This window comes from Polyodon spathula, chromosome 8 (genome assembly GCF_017654505.1).
Source record: "Polyodon spathula isolate WHYD16114869_AA chromosome 8, ASM1765450v1, whole genome shotgun sequence".
In the NCBI taxonomy this organism is placed as follows: Eukaryota; Metazoa; Chordata; class Actinopteri; order Acipenseriformes; family Polyodontidae; genus Polyodon; species Polyodon spathula.
In genome coordinates this window covers 44,816,120-44,839,194 of record NC_054541.1, presented here as the reverse complement: position 1 = coordinate 44,839,194, position 23,075 = coordinate 44,816,120, and the positions used below count along the sequence as shown (strand labels likewise).

General features: G+C 36.6%; 1 protein-coding gene across 1 annotated transcript in view; it reads right to left on the bottom strand.

Moving 5' to 3' along the window:
• Positions 1–23,013, bottom strand: part of LOC121320271 (dual specificity tyrosine-phosphorylation-regulated kinase 4-like) — a 35,203-nt gene extending 12,190 nt beyond the window's left edge. Inside the window, exons 1-3 of the mRNA XM_041258524.1 lie at positions 22,878–23,013; positions 20,102–20,204; positions 801–887 (exon numbers count right to left, since the gene is read on the bottom strand). Coding sequence (XP_041114458.1) covers positions 801–887; positions 20,102–20,204; positions 22,878–22,912 — 225 coding nt within the window. The 5' untranslated portion in view covers positions 22,913–23,013. The remainder of the gene's footprint in view (positions 1–800; positions 888–20,101; positions 20,205–22,877) is intronic.
• Positions 23,014–23,075: the final 62 nt, after the last annotated feature.

Genomic DNA, 23,075 nt, shown 5'->3' with positions numbered 1-23,075 from the left:
CACACACAGACACAGTGTTATATACACAGACACAGTGTTACACACACAGACACAGTGTTATATACACAGACACAGTGTTATATACACAGACACAGTGTTACACACAGACACAGTGTTACACACAGACACAGTGTTATATACACAGACACAGTGTTACACACAGACACAGTGTTATATACACAGACACAGTGTTACACACAGACACAGTGTTATACACACAGACACAGTGTTATATACACAGACACAGTGTTACACACAGACACAGTGTTATACACACAGACACAGCGTTATATACACAGACACAGTGTTACACACACAGACACAGTGTTATACACACAGACACAGTTTTACATACACAGTGTTATATACACAGACACAGTGTTACACACAGACACAGTGTTACACACACAGATACAGTGTTACACACAGACACAGTGTTATATACACAGACACAGTGTATGGGTCATTCATAATTTTGCTTGGGCAATTATTACAATTATGTGCAATAGAACCTCAAAAGGGTTCCTGGCTGCTGTAAATAATGGGAAGATCTGTCGCTGGTAAGTGGGGAGTTCAGAGTTAAGAACACCCTCCACTCTATTATTAAAATAAAAAGTTCACTTTCGAGTTAGACAGCAGCAATATAATCGTTATTGAAAATGAGTCAAGTCAATTGTGCCCCACACCCAGTGGATGCCAGTGTTATGGCAGATATTTCTAATCTGTTGTGCTGTTCCCATTATTACAGTATCTATCTGAATGTAAGAATGCATTTTTTCTTTTTTTTTTAAATAACATACCTGTGGGAATGCTTTGTTGCAGCCAAGTCGATTTGAGTCGTTCAGAAGAAGTCTGTGTTGCTGACTGAAGGCATCGGTTTGAGAAGACTGGGTGGCAAAGAAAGACAGTACAGAGGTTACAAACTGCATTCTCCAGCATCCTTGCAATCATGAGGTATATGATATATTATATATAATATATATATATATATATATTATATATATAGATAATATGAATTACTCCTAGGATTAAGATGTCAGTGGGAAAGCTATTGCACAATCTAGGGAAAAATGACCTGAATCACCATAAAATCACCTGAATCCTACAGTAGCCTTGGAAGGACAGTAGTGAGCTAATGCAGTATTGTAATAAAGTATTGTATCTATTACCAAGGCTATAAATATCATGCAATTTTCAGTACCATGGGAAATGCACACGTTCACAAAACGCAATCAAAAGGACAAATGACCTAATCCACTGTACATTTAGTCATTTCTGTGCAAAGTTTGATCAAATTCAGAAAAGCGGCTCCCAAGAAACAGCCTTCATCAGAGGCTCAAAGTCAGGTATAATCTCAAGAGCTTGTGCGAAAGAATGCCCATTCCAAGTAGCACAGAGATTCTAATTCCAAGCATGACATACAGCTCTGGAAAAAATTAAGAAACCACTGCAAAATTATCAGTTTCTCTGGTTTTACTATTTATAGGTATGTGTTTGGGTAAAATGAACATTTTTGTTTTATTCTATAAACTACTGACAACATTTCTCCCAAATTCCAAATAAAAATATTGTCATTTAGAGCATTTATTTGCAGAAAATGACAACTGGTCAAAATAACAAAAAAGATGCAGTTTTGTCAGACCTCGAATAATGCAAAGAAAATAAGTTTATATTCATTTTTAAACAACACAATACTAATGTTTTAACTTAGGAAGAGTTCAGAAATCAATATTTGATGGAATAACCCTGATTTTCAAGTACAAGGTTGTCCTGGAAGAAAACTTGCTTCCTTCTACTCTGACAATGTTCCCCAACTCTGAGGACTGGTTTTTCCAGCAGGACAATGCTCCATGCCACACAGCCAGGTCAATCAAGGTGTAGATGGAGGACCACCAGATAACGACCCTGTCATGGCCAGCCCAATCTCCAGACCTGAACCCCATTGAAAACCTCTGGAATGTGATCAAGAGGAAGATGGATGGTCACAAGCCATCAAACAAAGCCGAGCTGCTTGAATTTTTGCACCAGGAGTGGCATAAAGTCACCCAACATCAATGTGAAAGACTGGTGGAGAGCATGCCAAGACGCACGAAGTTGTGGGCCATTATCAGAGATGCTGTCACCCTGTTTTTAAAGGGCTGCTCTATAAAATAAACCAACCTTTAAAATTGATCACATAAGAAAACATCACTAAAGATGCCGGTGAAAACAGTTGTGCAAACTGATTGCATTTACTTTACTGCTTGTATTACTTTCTATTGACAAGTACCATGCCTGCAACATTGAAAAAAAATGCATGTAGAACATTTTTGCTTGTGGATGCAAAACGGTTATTTAAATTGTAATGTAATGCCTAGCCCGACCCTGACAAACGCTGCCAAATATATAACCAGTCAGTTTCCCTCACAGCTAGTAAATAGACTGTTTTCCAGCAGACAGCACATCTGTCAGCCTCAAGTATCCACTTTTGGATTTATTGAAAAACGGTAACTCATGCGCCGACAACAGATGGCATTTACTTGCATTGTGTAAATCAAAACAACCGTGATGCGTGTTGGTGTTTAGCAGCCGCTCTTTATCCACCAATGCAAATTATATCTCTCTATTTAACTGGTTCAACAGTATGATTAAAAAAAAAAAAAAAAAAAAAAAACACACACACACATTATAAAACAATTACATGGAGTACAAAAAAATTACTGTTTATAGATTGATTACTGTTTACAGCAGAAATTGATTTTCTAAAAAATTCTCTAGTTGTATAAACTCATTACTGAGATAACATTCCAAATAAAATCTACAAATACCTGTTCAATTTCATAGTCAGTAACATCACTTATATTCCAGAATATAATCAAGGTAACTGAGCCTCTCAACTGGGGAAAAAAGCCCTTAGCAACGTGTTCATTTCCACTCGTTCCCAGTTCTCTGGTAACTGGGAACGAGTGGAAATGTGCAGGTCAACAGGAATCTGAGTGCGCATTCAGAAAGGTTCAGTTACTTAATGCACGCCGTATAAATTAGTTCTACGCCTGTTTTATCATGAACCTCGTATATTTTCTGTTGCCCCATTAATCCTCATACGGGGTGTTATTGCAGCATGCAATGGGGATGTTTCTGTTGTATATGAATAACTGGACGTTTAAAAAGTGAAAGCATTTCTACCTTAATAACACTTATTAAGAATGAACATAAGAAGAAAAGTCACTGGGCATTGGAAACAGTAATTTGTAATATATATATATATATATATATATAATATATATATATAATATTATTATATATCCTCTTTCTTCCTTTTGTTCTTTCTTGGGACAAACACACCGCTTTGATTTTAAACAGTATTAAATGTATTACATAATGATTTCTAATAAGTACTTTTTTTTTTTTTTTTTTAAATTCTCACAAAAACACACATTCACATAAGCAGTACTGTTTCCCCACCTTGTTATTTATTTCTGGTAGCATGCCGTTAGCTAGTCGGGGTGGGGGGATTCTGGATCACTCCACCACGAATCAGTTTCAAAGTCTTCTCAAAGTCCCGGAATAAAAAAATTCCAAGTAATAAACAGTCACCATAAATGCCTCATCACAGTGGATTCATTCGCTTACACTGGTGACTGCAATTTGTTTTTCCTGCTCTGCAAGTAAGTTCACAGAAGACGGATGAATACATGCCAGGACTGGAAGTATTTCAAGCTCAGGTTGTCCGGTTTACCGCGGGCACTGTGTAGCTGTACAGACAGTTAGTGTAACTGGACTTTGTGCTAAAAACGCGACAGTCAGCAGTAGATTAATGCGAAGGACCAAGCTCCTGTCATTTCACCTTGACGTTCTCTGACTCTTCTTCAAAATCCAGTAGCTGACTTCTGGGGCTCCCGACCATAGATGTCTTGCTGTCCCCTTATTGTCTGCTGTGTGATCTCTTTCTTAAGAGGCAATATTGTAACGTTGTCTTTCTATGTTCGTTGACACGATAGAAAGACGAGGCGGCTGCATAAAAAAAGACTGTTCAAGCGAGTCTATCTCGTGTTTAGTGTTCATACCCCTTCGCTATATGCAGAGGTGTACACCTAATCAGGGCCCGGTGCTTGTTATCTGAAAATGTATTGATTTAGTGGGCTTGAAGGTAACTGTAAAAGAGTTGGTAGTGCACCTCCTTTATCGCTCTTAACAGGCGCAATTTGAAGTTCATTGCTACTGTTGATATTAAACTTTTTACAGTCTAAATTTTTTAGTCACAATAAAAGCCCTTGGAGTTCTTGGAAAAAACATGATATAATAATAATAATAATAATAATAATAATAATAATAATAATAATAATAATAATAATAATAATAATAATCAACAGGGACATATTTTAAATTGTTTATTGTTTTTTTCTTCTCAAAACTAGCACCAAACGAAGTAATATAATTCAAGATTTCTTAAGCACTCCCAATTTGCGTTTCTCAATGTGTAACATTAATTTGGAATTGCCTTCATTCTATAGGAGTAAACACTTTGAAAATATGGTCCAAAGCTTCCTAGCAACAGACCTGTTCTCTGACCAGAGCTGTAAATGATTCATCCTGAACAATACCCCCCACACAGATAATGTTCGCTGCAAATCATTCCACACATTTTCTTTTTTTTTAACATTGAATCAGTGCCTCCCTGGCAGTCCCTGCTCTCCTCAACACTATCTTGGCAGTGTTATGACATGTGTTTACAATGAATGTTGTCTAACTCCTGTATGCACATTTACATACACTATCAAACACTTATTTACATTTCATCTAGGAGAATACCAGGATCTTTTTTATTTATTTATTTATATATTTTCTTTAATTAAAGAGGACATTTCTGGAAAATGTTCCCATTTGTCCCTATTCCAAAAACACAAAGTACTGTTTTAGGAATGTTTTTTGATGTGTATTTAGTCTTAGGTAAAACTGAGAATAAACTCAGAACCTTCCCTTAAACAGTTGTAAAAAGTTTTGTGATCTGCAAACGTCATGTGTTTAATCAGAATGGGCTATGATAAAACATTCCTTAAAACAGGCCCTGAAGTTTTGTGAAATGGGCCCATTGTGTTTTATTTAAAATACATGGAAAGCTATCCCAAATATCACACTCCTGACAGGCAGGCATTACACACAATCACCATTTAGTAAAACAACAGTGCCCATAAATACTGGCACCCTGTGGTTTAAAGCCCTCAATCATTTAGATGTCTGAAAGGACTGCTACCACTTCAGTAAATTCTTCATTAAAGAGTAAGTAGCTACAAATGTTATTTAGCTTTCTTACTATGTTTGCAATTATGTTCAGTGGTTCTGGGCTCTGTTGAGCCAATATTGAGTTCTTATCATTTTTCTCTATATCCTCTCAGGACATTTCTAACTACCTAGGACTGTCTGTTCACATGAAAACGTATCCTTCAACTTGTCTGGACCCATCTACTAATATAAGAGTGGAAAGATCATCTTGTCACATGGTTTGAAAAGTGTGTTCAATGTTTGAAGTTAGAATTCTCCAGACAGGCTCAAGGCAAGTTCAAAGCCAGGTAAAGACAGATATAGAGAAAAAAATAATAATCACTCCATATGGGAACATCAAAACTTCTCGCAATGATTGCAGGCATCCTAAAACGGCAAAGGAAAGGAAAAAAAAATACATGAATCAACATTGCACAGATATTTGTGTACATGTTTACAATAACTAGTCGCAATAAATAAGGCTGTAAAAAGGTACAGTAATATCATTTAAAATTATATATATATATATATATATATATATATATATATATATATATATATATATATATATATATATATAATAAACAAATCCTTATATCAAAGCTGTGTCTCCTTGTTAGGCTAGAGAAGTTTCCTAGGAAGCATTAGTGTCAATATATTCCACCCTTATTTGACAAGTGCTGTCAGAATATACAACACAGAGGATCTCTATCGTGAATCCTGCCCCACAGATGACAGTGTCTTCCTATCATTTTCATCTCATAGTATGGATGGAAATTAGATAAAATGCACATGTATTGTAACTGATTTTCTACCAGGAAACTGTAAAAAATACATTAAAAAAAAAAAAAGAAAAACTCTTCTTTTTATGGGTACATACAAAATAAAAGGGTCTGTGCAAAAAAAACATGGACAGTGATTTTGCAAAAGAGTTACAGCTGTATACACTGAGTACTGTATATGCTGGTGTCCTGACCAGCATTAATAATGTTTACATAATAATGTAGAGGAACCTTCCAAGTGTTATTGCAGATGCTCATAACCGATGACGTTGCCTAACTGAATAGAGATGGCTGTAAGAACAATATAATTGGGTGATTATCCATAAAGCTTTTCAAAGCACCCACCTTGTATGTTAAATAGTGTAAACAGAAGGCATGTTAACCTCTTCCTCTGCCACTGTAAACAAACAGACATTTGTGTGTGTGTGCTACTGGGATACAATTATACTACCTGTGTACTAACCTGCAGTAACCCCAGAAGAACCATTAGCATACAACATTTCTAGCAATAGCAACACAATGAATGTGAACTGGTAAGGCATCGTGGCGCTGGTAGTGTTTATAGTGTTGCTTCAGCCAATCGGAGCACAGATAGACATTCACTTATTCTGCAGCTTCAGCACAAATCCAACCCAAACCATGGAAATATTCCCTCATCCTTGAAATTATACGTGTGATTGTAGTCATACAGTTATACTACAACCACGGATGAAACTTGCAACACTGCTATTTGATTGTTCCATCAATGTTGGTTTGTGTCATTATTGCGCAATGAACATGTCACCGTGTTACCATTCCAGTGCTGCAGTTGCAGCTTAATAAAGAAACATTGCATTGAAGAGAAACCTGAGGGAGGGATTATGTTTTTTTTTACATGAATAAATAATGTAACAGACTGCACATCACAGACAAACAGCTACTGTGTTTGTATTACACCATCTTTAGTGAGTCTGAAATGAGGTGCGTTGGATGATATTGGTGTTTGTAGTGGCTGCTAAACAATTTTTAATAAAAGGTTTTGGGGAGAAAAGGATATAATTTTTCCTTTATAAATGACAAAGTTTGGCAGTTTGTGTGGATTCTTTTTACGGTAAAGTATTGGTGATGCCACGTTGTTACTTTCAAAGTTAGTTTCATAAAGCCAGTAATTCACAGAAATGACAGAGACATAATAAGAGAAAGGTACACAAAAAAGCAAATGAGGGTTTTCATTCAGATGAAAAAAAAGTATGTACAGTATTAAAAATAGTGCAGCACTCCACTAATCCCATTAGAGCCGTTGTTCAGCATATTATGCTACCTTGGCACAGGTGGTTACGGTTTAAATCAACCTAAGCAATGCAGAATGCTGGGCACATAATGGGTTCTATTGTAATACTATAGACCTAAACATTTCAACTCTTATTCATCACAGTGCTTTGTAGATGTCGACACCGCCCTATTTGGTGTGCGCTCTTTGTGAAAGCCTACTGTGTAAACTGTTAAGATGCACAGGACAGTGGTCACTGATGTCTGTGTGATAAAACCCTCCAAGCTGTAACGGTACTGCAGTATTAAATACAAGGGCTACACTCTCGAAGCTGTTTAATCCAAATTGTCATCAGCATTGTATTTTTCTGAAAGAAAAACAAACACCTATTACAGTTCTAAAATAATAAAAACAACTAAAGACTGTTCACGGACTCCAGCAATAAAAGTCCAAGCTGTTTATTTCTGTTTTGGTAACTTTTTTCCCTTTCTTAAAAAACAACGATTTGGAGTAAATAACTCTGTTCTTGTTGTTTTATACCTTTAACGTAGCAGTATTCTTGTCGGAAAAATGTGTATTTGCCTTTGTAAAATTGAGCACTTGAAACAGTGGATTACTGACATTTAAAAGACCTTGAGAAATAGTGATGGCAATGCCTAGTCTACACTTGATATTAAGGAATGTGTTGATGACACAGAATACAAAGCTGTTAAGGCAAGAATATGATTATTAACCCCTGCACTTCTATCTTATGCTGACTGAATCAAAGCATAGGAGGCTACTAATAAAGCAAAATGCTCATCACAGTCAGCTTCAAACATCTGATCTACAGAGAATTCCCCACACTGGTTTAGAACACTAATCTCTCTAATGACATAAACGATTGAGTCCTTTAAGCAATAAAGTGTAACAGAATCGAGTTACCTGAAAACTACTGATGTTCTTAAATTGCTCTTACCTCAAAATAATCATATACTGCATATACCTACTGGCTATGATGTGGTCTGATAATGTTTCTGCTATGGTTGTCCCAGTGCCTTTTTATTTTCAATCTTTTCATCTGTATTGAAAATAATAACGTATACCGAGCACCAAAAGAAACTTATCACTATTACAAAACATTTATTTCCAGAAAAAAAAGGTATATAAATGATGGACATTGACAAAAAAAATTTCAGTTTCTTTTTAATAACTCGATCATTCCTCTTTGACCATGACATGCTTGAGTGACTATGACTAAAGCATATGCACTTAATCACCTAATTAGTGAGAAAGTTGATTGGACACTGGATATGGAGTGATTTCAGCTGCTGAATTGCAAGCTTGAATAAAAGCAATAAATAAAATCACAGAAAAAAACAAAACAATATGCCACGTTTTTCAAGAGAGCAGCGCCTTCGTGCAATCGACATGTTGGAGGCTGGACTAGGGTAGCGCACTGTGGCTCACCGTCTTGGATGCTCACAGCCAGCAATTTCAAACCTTGCAAGACGGTATAACAAGTCACATTCTGTCAATCACCTTTTATAAAAGTTCTGTGGTATACTATATTAAATCACACAAGTATGGTAAATGATGGTAAATTTATATTACAAGCATGTGATGTGCATGATAAACTGCACAATTACTGTGCCAATATACAATGATATATATATATATATATATACACACACACACACACACATATATATATATATACACACACACACACATATATATATATATATATATATATATATATATATACACACATATTTTTTTTTTTTAAGGGATTTTTACATTTGTTAAGCTTTTAGCTCTCTACTCCTTATTGCGCTTACATTTATATACCACAATTTCTAAATTGAATTGATAAAACTGAATGGTTTAGTATCCAATCAAGTAACACCTCCTATGTAATACTTGTTCCTGTCTTCTTGTACATCTTTCGAGCAGTAACGTCTTACATTTACTTTGGTTTTACTCATGGATTTCACCATTGCATACAGTAACAGACATTCTCTGAATCAACCAATAATGACCCACTTTTTGTTTTACTTTCATTTTGCTATGGCTTATTGAGGTAAATCACAGTAAACAGGAGTAGACTGATTCAGACGTTTCTTTGCTGTCCAACTGCAAACAAGTTACACTATATATTCCTTTGGGAGAAGCGGAGGGTATATTTTTGCAGTATATGAGAAGAGGGATAACTGGGCAGATTCATGTGTCTAGTTATAGCACAGCTAAGTGTAAAGCGTGGGGAGGTATGGTAAAGCAGTAAAAGTATGGTCGAAGGAGGAAAAGTGGAAAATAAAACAAGTCAAGTATGCAATACAACCATGTCAATTTACTTTTAAAATTGTCCCTTTCTCCCTCCCCTCTTTCAGCTATCTATAGTTCATTTCCTTCTCCCTTTACTTTCTAATTAATGACTTGCCCCCACGTACTGTACAAGCCATTGCCTCCATTGTCTCTTGTTAGCACATTACCTCAGGTTTTACTCTTGTGTTAACCCTAAGGTGCCTCCTGCAGCTGTTCAGGAAGCAGAAACCACAGCAGAATGGCGAGGTCCCCTGTTGTCACATCACGCTGCTGGTCCATGATGCAGACTCTACACCCAAACACTTCTCAAACGAGTCCAGAAACCACCACACAGAAACTCCTAGTTTGATGAACATCCCCCTTTCTTTTTGTGCTTGCGGGTTTCTCCACTTACTGTAATGGCGTGAGGAGTTTTGACAGCCGTAATGGATGACTTCCCTGATACCAAATTTTACTGTTTCTTCCTTGGCAGACTTGACAGACTTGGTAGATTCCCTTTCTCTGTGTGAAGAGCGCTGGAAAGCTCAAACGGCACAGAAGGCAGTTTACTGATGTGCATCCGCAGTTTTGCAAAGGAAGAGTTAATCAACCGGACCTTGGGAGACACCCCGTGTATCCTTTGAGAGATAAGGTGCTGCTGTGCTTCCCTCTGCAAGGGACAGGTATTGTAACTTCAAGGCATTCTTTCAATAAATACTGACGCTGCAAACTCCATCTTCTATAGTGATGGTCCCCATCAAATACCCACAAAATGCTCTTGAGCTACACAATAATAATAATAATAATAATAATAATAATAAATAATAATAATAATAATAATAATGTGTCTAATGCAGTTATGCTTTCCACACAGTATTAATGTTTTATACAGCAGGAAGCCATGAGATGTTACTGTATGTTCTATTTTTGCCCTCACAGCTAGAGAGATGAGGGGATTTGTGAGCCACTAAAAAAAATATAAAAAGACTCTCTGCACTGACCAGCCTACCTGTATACAACATGATACCACTGCAGCGTTTGCAGTATCACTTTAAAAATCATACAACATCATAGATCAGAACAAACCAAATAACATTATTCTAAAGAAAATTCCATTTGCTGAGAGATCAGAATTGCAGATTGCAGTATACAAACTTTGCAATCTTTGACTTTTATGTAACATGTGGTTGCAGATGGGATTGTAGCCTGTCCTTAACATCAGCCTATACTGCCACCCTGTGCATTGGAATTTGAAAGTGGTGTTCGACCCGCTGACTGAGTTGCACCCAATCATAATACAACAGATTCAGCAAAGCTTCCACAACCTGCAGTCTTTGTTTGAGAGAGACCCAGACTGAATGTCCAGGTGAGGACTGAGTTTGTCTCAAAGAAAAAAAGAAAGATTTTCAGAAAGACTGTGAACATGTAAAGCTGAGTCTGTAACCAATCTTTCATTCCTTTCAGTATGCTAATTAGAAAATGTTCCTGTCATAAGGGAGATGTTGATTGGTGTAGCAGAAAGACAAGCTCTGCAAAATAATCTATTTTAAGATTTAAGACCTCAGCTCAATCCAATTAGCATAGCAGGTGTTATCAGCTCACATTTATATATCAAAACAAAAATAATTGAACGCAAAAAATATAACTTTTTACAGAAAAGTAATGGGTTGATGGGTTGCATTTTAATGCATTTATCAGATACATACTGTACAAAGATGTTGTACAAAAATGTTGCAGACAATCCTCTCCTAACCAAACTGAATGTGTGCAATAGCACTCATACAGCCATATTCAAAAGTATGCTAAGTTAATGAATTCTCCCTTTGAAAAAGCATTGAGAAAGTGCTGCTTCTAAGTATGGATTTTTGAATATTGCTGCCCATTGCATTGGTGCACCCACAATACCTGCTTGTGCAGTTTGTGGTTATCCAGGTTTTTATCCTTAACTAGAAGCACATTTACTCTCATTCGTTAGGTGCAACTGTCGCCGCTGTCAATTGTCTAGCACACAATGATCACTGCAACTAGAATGTTTTACAGAACTAGTCAGTATTAAACTACAGGACTTTTTCATACACATTGTATCATATTTTAATGGGTCTAATTCAGAGGAGAGCAACCTGAGCTAACCTAGGGGCCATTAACATGATTCAGTTATAATAAGTTGTTTCTTGGATTTTAATAATAACATCATAAACTTGACATTTTATCTAATGAGACATTCTTTTGTATGTAGCACCATTCTCACCTCTGCAAGTTTTATGGAACAATTAAGAGATTCTTTATGACTTGGGGCCCGGGTAGAGTTCACCCAGTGATAGAAGTATATGAATTCAAACTCAGCTGAACTTTGAAAAAGACTTCTAGTCTAAACATTAGTGAATAGATTTATTTGGCTGTGCAGCAGTAATTCTAACCACTTTTTCGATCAATCAGAACATGATTTTTGATCACATAATCCTAATTAAATAACACTTGCTTCTTGCCTAATTAATTATCCCTGTAGAATATAATCCGTACACAGGATTTTGGGTTGCGCTCCCCTGGAACACTTTTTGAAACACATTTGTCTATGAAAGCAACTTTCCCTACAAAGGCTTGGTCAGCTGGCCTTCTACGATTAAAGGCAGTACTATAAAATGCAGTTCACCAAATGCTGCACATACTTTAAAGACAGATACTGTATCAACTAAAGACAAAGACTGCAATAGAAAAATGGAGCAGTAATTTAAAAGGAGTGCAGCTTCTGATTGGGCAAAAACACACACAAAAAAAAGATTGTGATATGTGTTTTACCTAATTACTTTACCATTCTAAAAAACTAAAAGATTCTATAACAGACTCTGAGGTCTATTCAATTGATCTAGAGGGTGGCAGATATAAATACAGTAGGTATAATGACAGGTTTAGTCTGTATGTGTGTGTGTATATATATTTATATGCATATTGGCACTGATATGTCACTGTAGTACCACTGGTGCCACTGTCATGTCAAATTCTTAATGTGCCATTCTAATGGCTCATACCATTGCATTGACCTATTCTCCCTTTGTAATACAGAACCAGCCATCTTCAGCGCTACGTTTCATGAATACATACCTTAGTGTTCTGTGCTATGCAGTACTAATTTAAGCTCTGGAGACTTGAGTAATGTGTGTCACTTTACAGTATATAGGAGAACTTGTCTATCCAGTTCTACAACAATAGTGTCTGCCTCCTTTCCACCATCCAGACAGCTTGATGTGACAAGAAGTGTTCTTGTAAGACTAGATGCATTATCTAACCTTGCCTTAACAAGGAATATGAGCCCCTGCAGGGTCATCACATCAATTAGCTGTGTCTCAACAAGTGTGCCTACAGTGTTCGTCCATCGAATGGGCAATTAACTCATCACGGTGACAAACATTATCATGTTTGGATTGCTCACTCTAATTCAATCGACTGTGGCAAAGACAATTAAGAGTGTTGCATGTAGACGTGGAGAGAATAATTACATACTGTTATTTATTTATTTATTGCACTGAGCACTTTCTGCTCGGTATGTGATGACATTGTCATTTCCAGAAAACCCACTTTTTAGTTTCCAAAATCACCAGGATGTAACGACTAAAATAGAAAAAGATATACAAAGTAACTCTGAACAAGAAGAATGCATTAGTTAAGATGAGATATTTCATGCCAATACCAAGTTGTATTACAACCAGACCACTTTGTTTTAACCTTTGGATGTATTTATACCCCACATCACTATGTGCATACCAACCTGCAAAATGAAACTAGTTTGATTAATAAAGTAAATAACAAAAAACACACATTTATTAGATTATAAAAAGCATTTATAGCATTATGAAACCACAATGTCTCAACGTCAGCCAACTGGGGATCGAGAAAAATGTAAATGATTAGTACAGCGCAATCAAAAGTAAACTCTGTCACAGCATTGTTTAGATGCAGTACCGTACACTGTTTCCACAACAAGAGTGTAATACGATTAACAAATATTTCTAGACATGTACAGAATTTTGACTAGAAAACAAAACTTGAATCAAATTGTCTGTCACTCAAAAGTGCAGATGGACATTTCAAAATCCTTTAGTTCCTATTGCTATGATTTAGAAATACTTTCATTTTATGCTGTCCAATGAATGCATCACGTGACAGTGCTGGAAAACCTTAAGTTACCAGATCTGTACAGCTGCATTGTATGAGGGTGGGATAGGAGGTTGTGGTTTATCAGCTGACAGACAGGGAAAGACACAGAGGTTCCTCTGACACACATTCCAATATGTGCTGGGATTTCAAGTCCCTAAACTAATCCCTACTCCAGGTAGTAAGGATATAAACCCCGATCCCTGTTACACACACGGTGGTCTGCGGTTTTGGCTTCTTACTGTTGGAGCGCCGATGCCGGATAAACACACAGTGATCAACATCAGTTAGCTGTGTTTCAACAAGTGTGTCTGCAGTGCTCCTTTTCGCCATTTCAAGAACACACAGGAGACACACTTGATGGACACATTGGACTGCACTGAGTGATGTGACCCTTGCACAAGCACCCAGAATCATTCCTCTTGTTAAGTCAGAGATCCTTCCGCTATCAGGTGATTGTTGCTGAATAGACTTTCTAATGTAACATAAATTCTCTCTTTTTTTCACTTAAATGAAGATGGTGAAAAGAAAGATCATTGAGCTAATTACACTGTTTGGTGTCAAATGATCTGTCAAAGTACAGTATAAATGCAAGTTTCAAGATATTGCAAGGCAAGAGGCTGTAACACAGCTAGAATGATGAAACTACAATACACTGTATTGTACTATAATAAAAAAAAAAACTGGCAATTAAAAATTAGTGTACCGTATCTAGTTGAATCACTTTGGTGCCACTGTATGTCTCATATACTGTACTATGCCCAGTACAGTAGCCCTTTTTTTCCCCAAGTCATGCTGATCAGTTGTTGGAAACACTTTTTTTTTTTAAGCTTGCTTACCACAATACGCATTGACAAAACATAGCTGACAGTGCAAAAGCGACAGAGTGTCTGGCTCTCCTGCACACATACGCATGAGTCCGAGAAGCCAGTGACGGAACGCTGTCCCTGCTACACAAGCACATTGCCAGGCATCATGCACTTAGTGCTCTATCTTAGTTCTATCTTCGTGTTCTATCTTTGGGTTCTATCTTTGGGTTCTATATGGCCTCATGGTAAAGCAATCATTTAACACCTTGTTGTTCGAAGGCAACCTTGTAGAATGAAGCAGTAACATTCCATCCACAACAGCTGGTACAGTCTGCTTGAGTATCTTGTTTGTAACAACAGAGGATCAATAGATTGAGAAAAATGGAGTTTTTGTTGACAAAGAAGCTCGGATACATTGTGAAAAGTGTTGAATTTAAATCAAGGGAAGTAATGTTAAAACTGTACAATGCACTTGTAAGACCTCATCTTGAATATTGTGTTAGTTCTGGTCACCTCGCTATAAAAAAGATATTGCTGCTCTAGAAAGAGTGCAAAGAAGAGCGACCAGAATTATTCCGGGCTTAAAAGGCATGTCATATGCAGACAGGCTAAAAGAATTGAATCTGTTCAGTCTTGAACAAAGAAGACTACGTGGCGACCTAATTCAAGCATTCAAAATTCTAAAAGGTATTGACAGTGTCGACGCAAGGGACTTTTTCAGCCTGAAAAAGAAACAAGGCCAAAATGGAGTTTTGCAAAAAGGGGCATTCAGAACAGAAAATAGGAGACACTCATTTTGCACATAAAGTGTGAATATACTGGAATCAACTCCCCAAAAAGCTGACACCCTTCTAACCTGAAATACTGTAAACAACCAAACGAGCAAGATGGGCCGAGTGTTTGTAAACTTTCTTATGTTCTTATGTTCTAATAGATTGCTTCAAGCTGAGTCACTGTAATTATAAATGTAAGCTTGGTTAGAGAGGTATTTAGATATTGTTGTTGACTATAGCTGTTGTATCTACAGCTATGGTAAGAAAAAGCCTCATGAAGATAAACACGTCTGGAACCAAGCTCTAAAATATATAAACAAACAAAAACATTATAAAATACTCCATGTCAACAGCATCATTTTAGAGCATAGATATCAACTGAACGCTGCTACGATACCAAATTGTAAATGTTACTTGTTCAAACAAAAAGACAATAATATTAAAATCACATACAAAACAAAATCAACTCAATAAAAATAAATAAATACATAAACAAATAAATAAACAAACAAACAAATAAATAAATAAATACAATTTGTAAAAGTAACAAGCAATCCTACAGATATACCATGAGGCTCTCATGCATGAAAAGTCTGTCCACAAAGCACAAAGCAAAGCCTGGTGTTACTGATACACTGGCAAACCCAGCAAATGCCATGTCGAAATTAACTGCTTAGCTTTCATTCCGAGGTGACAAAGCTACACAAGGAAGTTTTCCAGACAAAAACAAATGATGATAAAAGTGCTGTAAACAGTGGTAAAGGCACAGCAAAGCTTAGTGAAAGCGTGGTTCCGCATGATAAAGCACAGGCGAGTATTCTGTAATATGTGAATGCTGCACATCCTTCTTGCAGGTCAGGCTCAGTCATAATGGTAAAGGCAGCAGATTCCAGCACACAGGATTAATAAAAGCACGGTACACTGTGCAAATATATTGTGGTAAACATTTCTAATGGATATAGGTTACTTTATTATTGCAGATAAATGACAAGACTTTTATGACTCTAAACTGTATACAGCATGCTGAATTACATGTTGCCCCTTTGTTTTACTGTCTTTAGGTTCAAATAAATGATGTTTTTAACATGAATTATTTTAACACACTGTACACAAAGATGAAAAGCATGTGTAAGCAGGGTCTAGTATGCTATATTATACTGTTATGTATAAATATTAAACACTCAATGGTGCTGATTTTCAAAAATACAAAAATATACTTGAACAACATTGTCACTGAATTTATTACCTTTCTATATTATACGTAAAAAATAAAACACTGGAAACATTTTCGTTTTAATTACATTTAGACATATCAATGAAATAACTCAATAAAAAAAAAAATAAAAAAAAAAAAAAATTAAACTATTCTGATCATTTTATTTACATTTCTGCCAACCGAGCCCCTCTATCAAAGTCTGTCAGATCTGCAGCCTTGTCCATTAGGGTTTGAAACTGATTTGCAACAGGGAGATGCAACATTTACATATTACAAAACACAGAGATTCCATCCCAATTGCCAACGAAACCGTCAAGTGTGTGATGCAGAAGCCAAGGGTTACACTTATTTTGTGTAACCCGTTTTATTAAAACACGGTGTGGTTCCCCAGACTCCAGTTGATTCCCCAGGCTCTATTCAGAATAGCTGCAGCACCTCATGTTATAATAGTGTGAAAGGAAATCAGTGTGTCGGGCCTACTCGTTCCCATAACAACTGCACTTGAACATAACGAGAGCATTCTCATTGCTGCGAAAAACATTGCAACATTCATTTTCACCTCACAGAGAAACTGTTGAGGATTTGAAGAAACCTGCTAGGATCCCATTGATGTACACGTGTTGAAGCCTCCTAACCAATATGATTCTCTGGGGTTTTTTTGTTGTTTTTTTTTTCTAAATGGGTATTTTGTAGTCAAAGCCACTCAGTCACAACTAATTGTGACCTAACCTTTTGTTGCATACGTTATCAAACAAGCTTGTGTACTTTTTAACCAGAATTGAAGTTCTTGATAAGTTCCACAAGAAAAACACGTCTGAAGTGTCTGACATTTTGTGATTGTAACAGTGACAAGAACCATAAATCCTACTTTTATACACTGAGCCACTTGCTTACAAGACAACTTCAAAAACTCTACATGGCCTTAATAGCTTTGATTGTGAGTATGGGTCTTCCAACATCAGCCGTTTCCATCATATACAACACTAAATCTTGCATTGTCCTCGATAAAATGTTACAATGCAACAGCTGTATCCAGCTCTGCTAGATATCTCAACGGGGTTAGACAATGATCTGATCTGCTAGTGTGAAGCAGGCAGTCCAAAGTTGTGGTGTTACAGCCAATTGGGGCCAGGATTTTGTCATGTGCGAGCAGTACGGTCTGTCGAGTTGACTTATCGGGCTTTTCACCCTTTTATTTACAGAATATTGAAAAAGGATACCAAACAGGAGGATCCACGGAACGATACGTGAAAGAGCTGGTCTTCAATAGTGAATCGATAATTACGTTTACAAAAAAACATTTAAAAGGGTGATATAGGCTTTTTCTTTGTTTGTTTGTTTTTTACAAAAAAAAAGTTAATATTTTCAAATGTTAACTTTTTAAGCATTCATTTTCTGCAAAATAGAGCCCACAAACAAATCCTGTTACTGTTGTCTAACAGTTAATTATTCAAAGCGTTCATTGTTTGTCATATTGTCACCTTTGTGGTTATTAAAGTGTGAGGCTTCTGAATTATTGGTTTGTTTATTTATTTACCAAGGAGAAGAATCCATTGACACAAAGCTTTTTTTTTTCTCTAAGGTATGAGATCCCAAACTGCAAACACTTCAAAATGAATAGATTAATTAGCTGACTGTGCCATAGAGACTAATCTACCTTTTTATTCAAATATTATAATCTACTTTGCAAAGTCAGGCAGCTTTTTTTTCTTCTCACGTGTACATTGTGTGTAGGGTGTCTCTTTTATATAAGAGAAGTTTGTAATCTTGAGAAGTTTGGGCTGGTATTGGCTCCTCAAACTGTGTGAAATGACGTCTCTTATGCAAGAAGAGACACTCTACACAGAAAGAACAGTATTAATGCATTATAAATTCTAAAAGACCATTGGTTAGATTTTGGACTGCTCAGTTTTATTGCAAAGTTTTATTAGCTCAATTTATGTCAGGTTTGATGAAGACATTAAAAAACAAACAAACATGAATATGTTTACAAATCCTCTTAACAGCAGAAACCTGCCGGTAGGATTTATTTTAAAAGGAATGTGGGCATTGCAGTACTTTTCCATTATTCTTTTACCAATGCCCATTGCACTACAGAGAAATCTGACTCATTTTCTTTTACTCATGCCCTAGGAAGCCAAAACGCCTGGGACATGCCGAGGAATGTGATAAAAAAAAAGTAAATGAATGGTTTTGTTTAATCACAAATAAATCCACACGAAGGAGACAAACAACAGCATTTGTGTCCTTCAGCTACAGTGGCAATTGAAGCTTAAAGAAACAGTGATGTACTTTTCTGAACTTTTTTATTCTTTGTTTCTTAGACTGTGCATTAGTAATTTAGGTTGTACCATCAATCAGCCTTCCTGCCTTTAAATAGCAACATTTGTTACCTCTTTTACTCGTACAAGTTTATTTCAACTTTTAAAATACATATTTTTTAACATCTAAATATTTATAAACAAACCAGTGCAACCAAAAAACACTTCTAGTCAAACACAATCTGAAATATATAAGAGGCTAGGACTGAATAATAATTTTACAAAAACTCCACAGTCCTGTATATCTGTGTGACAATAACCTCTGTCACTCACTCTGCACCCCACCCACGGACAGACGGAGGGGAAGCATCATTTTAGTACTCTGCTCCCCACAGGCCTCTCCCTCACGTTCACCTGCAGGTACGTCATTCCTCCACCTTTTTTTCAGTACTCTCTCTGTCCAGTGTCTACCAGTTTGTACCCATTTATACTGAATTACTAATATTACAATGTTTTGTTTTTTCTTCCTTACAGAACCATACAATTACTGTATACACTGCACTTTGAATTGACCTGTTAACCAAACACACTTGAAACCACAAACAAGGCTCCTGGCTATTGTAAATAACGTGAAGATCAGATACAGGGACTTTTACCATTTTGACATTTTTTGCTTATCATTATTCCTCAGATTGAATCTGTAGTTTGTAGTTACATTCAGTCAATGGAAATAATGCCATTTTCAAAGCCATTTCAGAATTATGAACAGTCTCCATTACTGATGTATTTGTAACTGTGAGGTTCAACTGCATTGATATCAATCCAAGATGCAAAAACATAGAACCAAACTCCTTAACAGCTTTACATGGATACTGCCAGTTAAAAGAGCCATAACTTGGATCTCCAAATAATGGGTGAAAAAGGGTGAATTACTCCAGGCTTTGGAGTAGATTCAAACAAAAAAATACAGAACATGCATTTTTTCCTTGTTCTATGGATTACTTAATGTTAACACAAAGGTGATTTAAACATGTACGTGTCTGTGTACAGTTTATACTGGGTGTCATGTTATTTAAATAATCATGTTATTTATTTGCTTTGCTGTTACCCTTTTTAGTGTTTTACATTCTGTTAGTAATTACTGAACAGATGGCACTGTTTCGGCAATGTACAGTTTAATCATACAGTTTTTCATTACATGAGTTGTTTCATAGACTCTGTCATTTCTTGAATCTGGCATAACCAGCGTGTGTCTATCTACAGGGTCCCAGTACAGCTACTGAACAGCTCTGCCTTTCATAATATATATGTAGCTCAAAAACAAAGTGCTTAACCCACCTGTGCAACAGTGAGAGGTTGGGGTCTTCCTGTTTTTACAAGGGCCGGAAGGATGGTGGTTTTGTCCTTTCTTAGCTTCTCAAGCTTTGCTTTAATGACTTTTCTGTAAGAACAGAAGAAAAAAAATCTGATATTTTTATTTATTTATTTATTTATTTATTGCTGTGTTGTTTCATATTGAATCCGGAATACGTATGAAATTATTGCAAGCTGAGTTAATAAAAGCTGCAAGCAGCAATGTTAACTAATGAATTATAGTGGGTACATGCATCACACTCCACTGGTATATGGGTAGACCAAGCAATACCGATGAGGGACAATGGCCACACTTGATTCGTTCTCCAGAAGGAGCCAGAGATCTCCCCTTATGCCTAATTTGCAGCAGAGCATCAGAAGCTCTCCACACACTAAGGCTGGAAATGTGCCGTTGGTATCATAGGGTGAAGAGTAAAAAATGTTATTACTGTATTATTTGAAATGGTGGGTGATGTAATGGTTCTGTCCAAGGTGGCACAAGTACAGCTATAATTGGAAGAATGCCACAACAGATGGTACCAATACACACACTACTGAAGTACCATACTGTATCATGGAACAATTGCACAATGCATGTGGTGATGCATATTGGATATTTATTATACTTAAAAAATCTACAGAAAAGTTATGTGTGTGTGACTAACTAACTAACTAAATAAATAAATAAATAAATAAATAAAGGTAGCTGTGCTGTTGAAAATGAATGTCTTGCAGTACTCATTATGGTAAGGAATGCATATTGAAAACAGAAAGGCAGCCCTGTGCTTAACAGTACTTGATAAGACAGTAAGATTGAAATTGCCACCTAGCTTTCAGCCACTTTGATTTCAGTCGGCTCCACATTTGATTTTGTTCGCAATTCAAAATCAATTTGAAAGCAGCTCTTGGCATCGCGATCAAGGCAATCTAAGACATGCATGCTGAAGTGGCTACTTTTTTTATAATTATCAAAAGAAAAATGAAGGCCTAGCACCGATACTTTTCCTCACTTGACCATACTTCATAGACACGGATTAATTAGTATGCTAGTCTTGCTATACAGCCTGAACCTCCATGTGGGCACTCAGAAAGCCAGCTTGTGTATATGATGGGTGGTTTCTATGACAGCATGTACAACAGGTGCTGCTGAAAACTGCAGATTTCATAGAATGTAGAGCTGCTTCTCACATTCTATCTAAAACTGCAGTCACAGCAACAACCAGTTAAAAAAACAAAATCTACTGTTAAATTGAAATTAAAATACAGACATGTAACTGCTTCATTTTACAGAAACATTTTGTTATTATTATTTACAAAGGAGTGTTTTCATTGATTGTTGTTTTCAAACAACACATTCTGCCACATCAATAGAGACCACGACAGGCCTACAGATAACCCCTTTAGATAACCCCTTTATTTTACTTCATGACCTCCCACTGTTGCAAGCAGTAAAGGGTCATGCCCCATCATCTCTAACAGGGGTGGTAAGCCAGTTGATGAAAGTTTGTGACCCTGCATCTAAAACTATTTTGTGGAATGTAAACAAACAGGACTGTCAAACAAAATGGTTTCATTTTCAATATGTAAAGCTGGAGTGTAACACAATTCTATTCAATGCTTTACCAGAAAGCAAACCTTACTGAAGTCATAATAGCTTCCCTCCCCTATGCTTTACCACCGCTTGCAGCAGTGGGAGGTTATACAGTAATCCTTCAAGCTCTGCCAAAGCACAGGACGCAAAAGAAGAATCAGAGACAAACAGTACATACAGTACAGTAGAGATCATATCTTTTAACATAACGAGAAAAATATGTCTTAAAAAGTAGCTGAAAGACAACCAAAAAAAAAAAAAAGACTTATTTTTTCAGGAATAAAAGCATCTAGTCTATTCCTATTCTTTACAACTGTACATTGCTGAGTGTCCCTCAGCAAATGGCATGTCTAAGGTACAACTAACTAGTGCTGCAGCAATACTGTACTGCGAAAGAGTCGAGGTCAGAGACTTACTGTATCAAGTGCAAAATGCCTACTTGTGGTTGTCAAACAGCCTGAAACAAAGTAGTATATTATTTATCAGCTGTAGTTTGTAGTTATTTATGTGGGTAAGTAGTGAAAATACTGTATGTATGAAGGCCTTGTAGTCCGAAATGTCTTGATATACAGTGCCTTGCAAAAGTATTCAGCCCCCTGGCCAATTCTCTCATATTACTGAATTACAAATGGTACACTGAAATTTCGTCCTGTTCAATATTTTATTTTAAAACACTTAAACTCAAAATCAATTATTGTAAGGTGACACTGGTTTTATGTTGGGAAATATTTTTTAGAAAAATAAAAAACTGAAATATTTTGCTTGCATAAGTATTCAACCCCCACACATTAATATTTGGTAGAGCCACAATTCGCTGCAATAACAGCTTTAAGTCTTTTGGGGTAAATATGTACCAGCTTTGCACACAGTGTCGGAGTGATTTTGGCCCATTCTTCTTGCATATTAGGATTGTAAATGACAGGGTGTGTGGAGATCTATTGTACTAAACTACCACAGCACTGCAAAGTTATTTTTTCTTTTAGTTTTGTTTAATCAGCACCCCTGTATGTTTATTATATTGTGTCAGGGGCACCTCTAGTGCATTCCAATACAACAAGAATTAGAAAGCAGCACGCCTGTCCACTAGACTACAGTCATTTTACTTTAAAATGTAATTGTTATATATTACTGCAACTCAACACATGTTAAAGTGAATATTAAATCACTTACTTCCTGTCAAGTGTATTAACCGGTTGGTTCATCATTGTGGACGATTAGTGACGGATGTTTCGATCTTCTCCATGCCTCGCTGTCTGTCCTGTAGCGTTGCTCTTCGGCACTTGTACCTGGTCGGTGGCAGCTTGGAATCTGTGGCGCGATCGCTGCTGCTGCCGCTCCTCTGGTTTCACCTCCTACAGCATGAGCGAC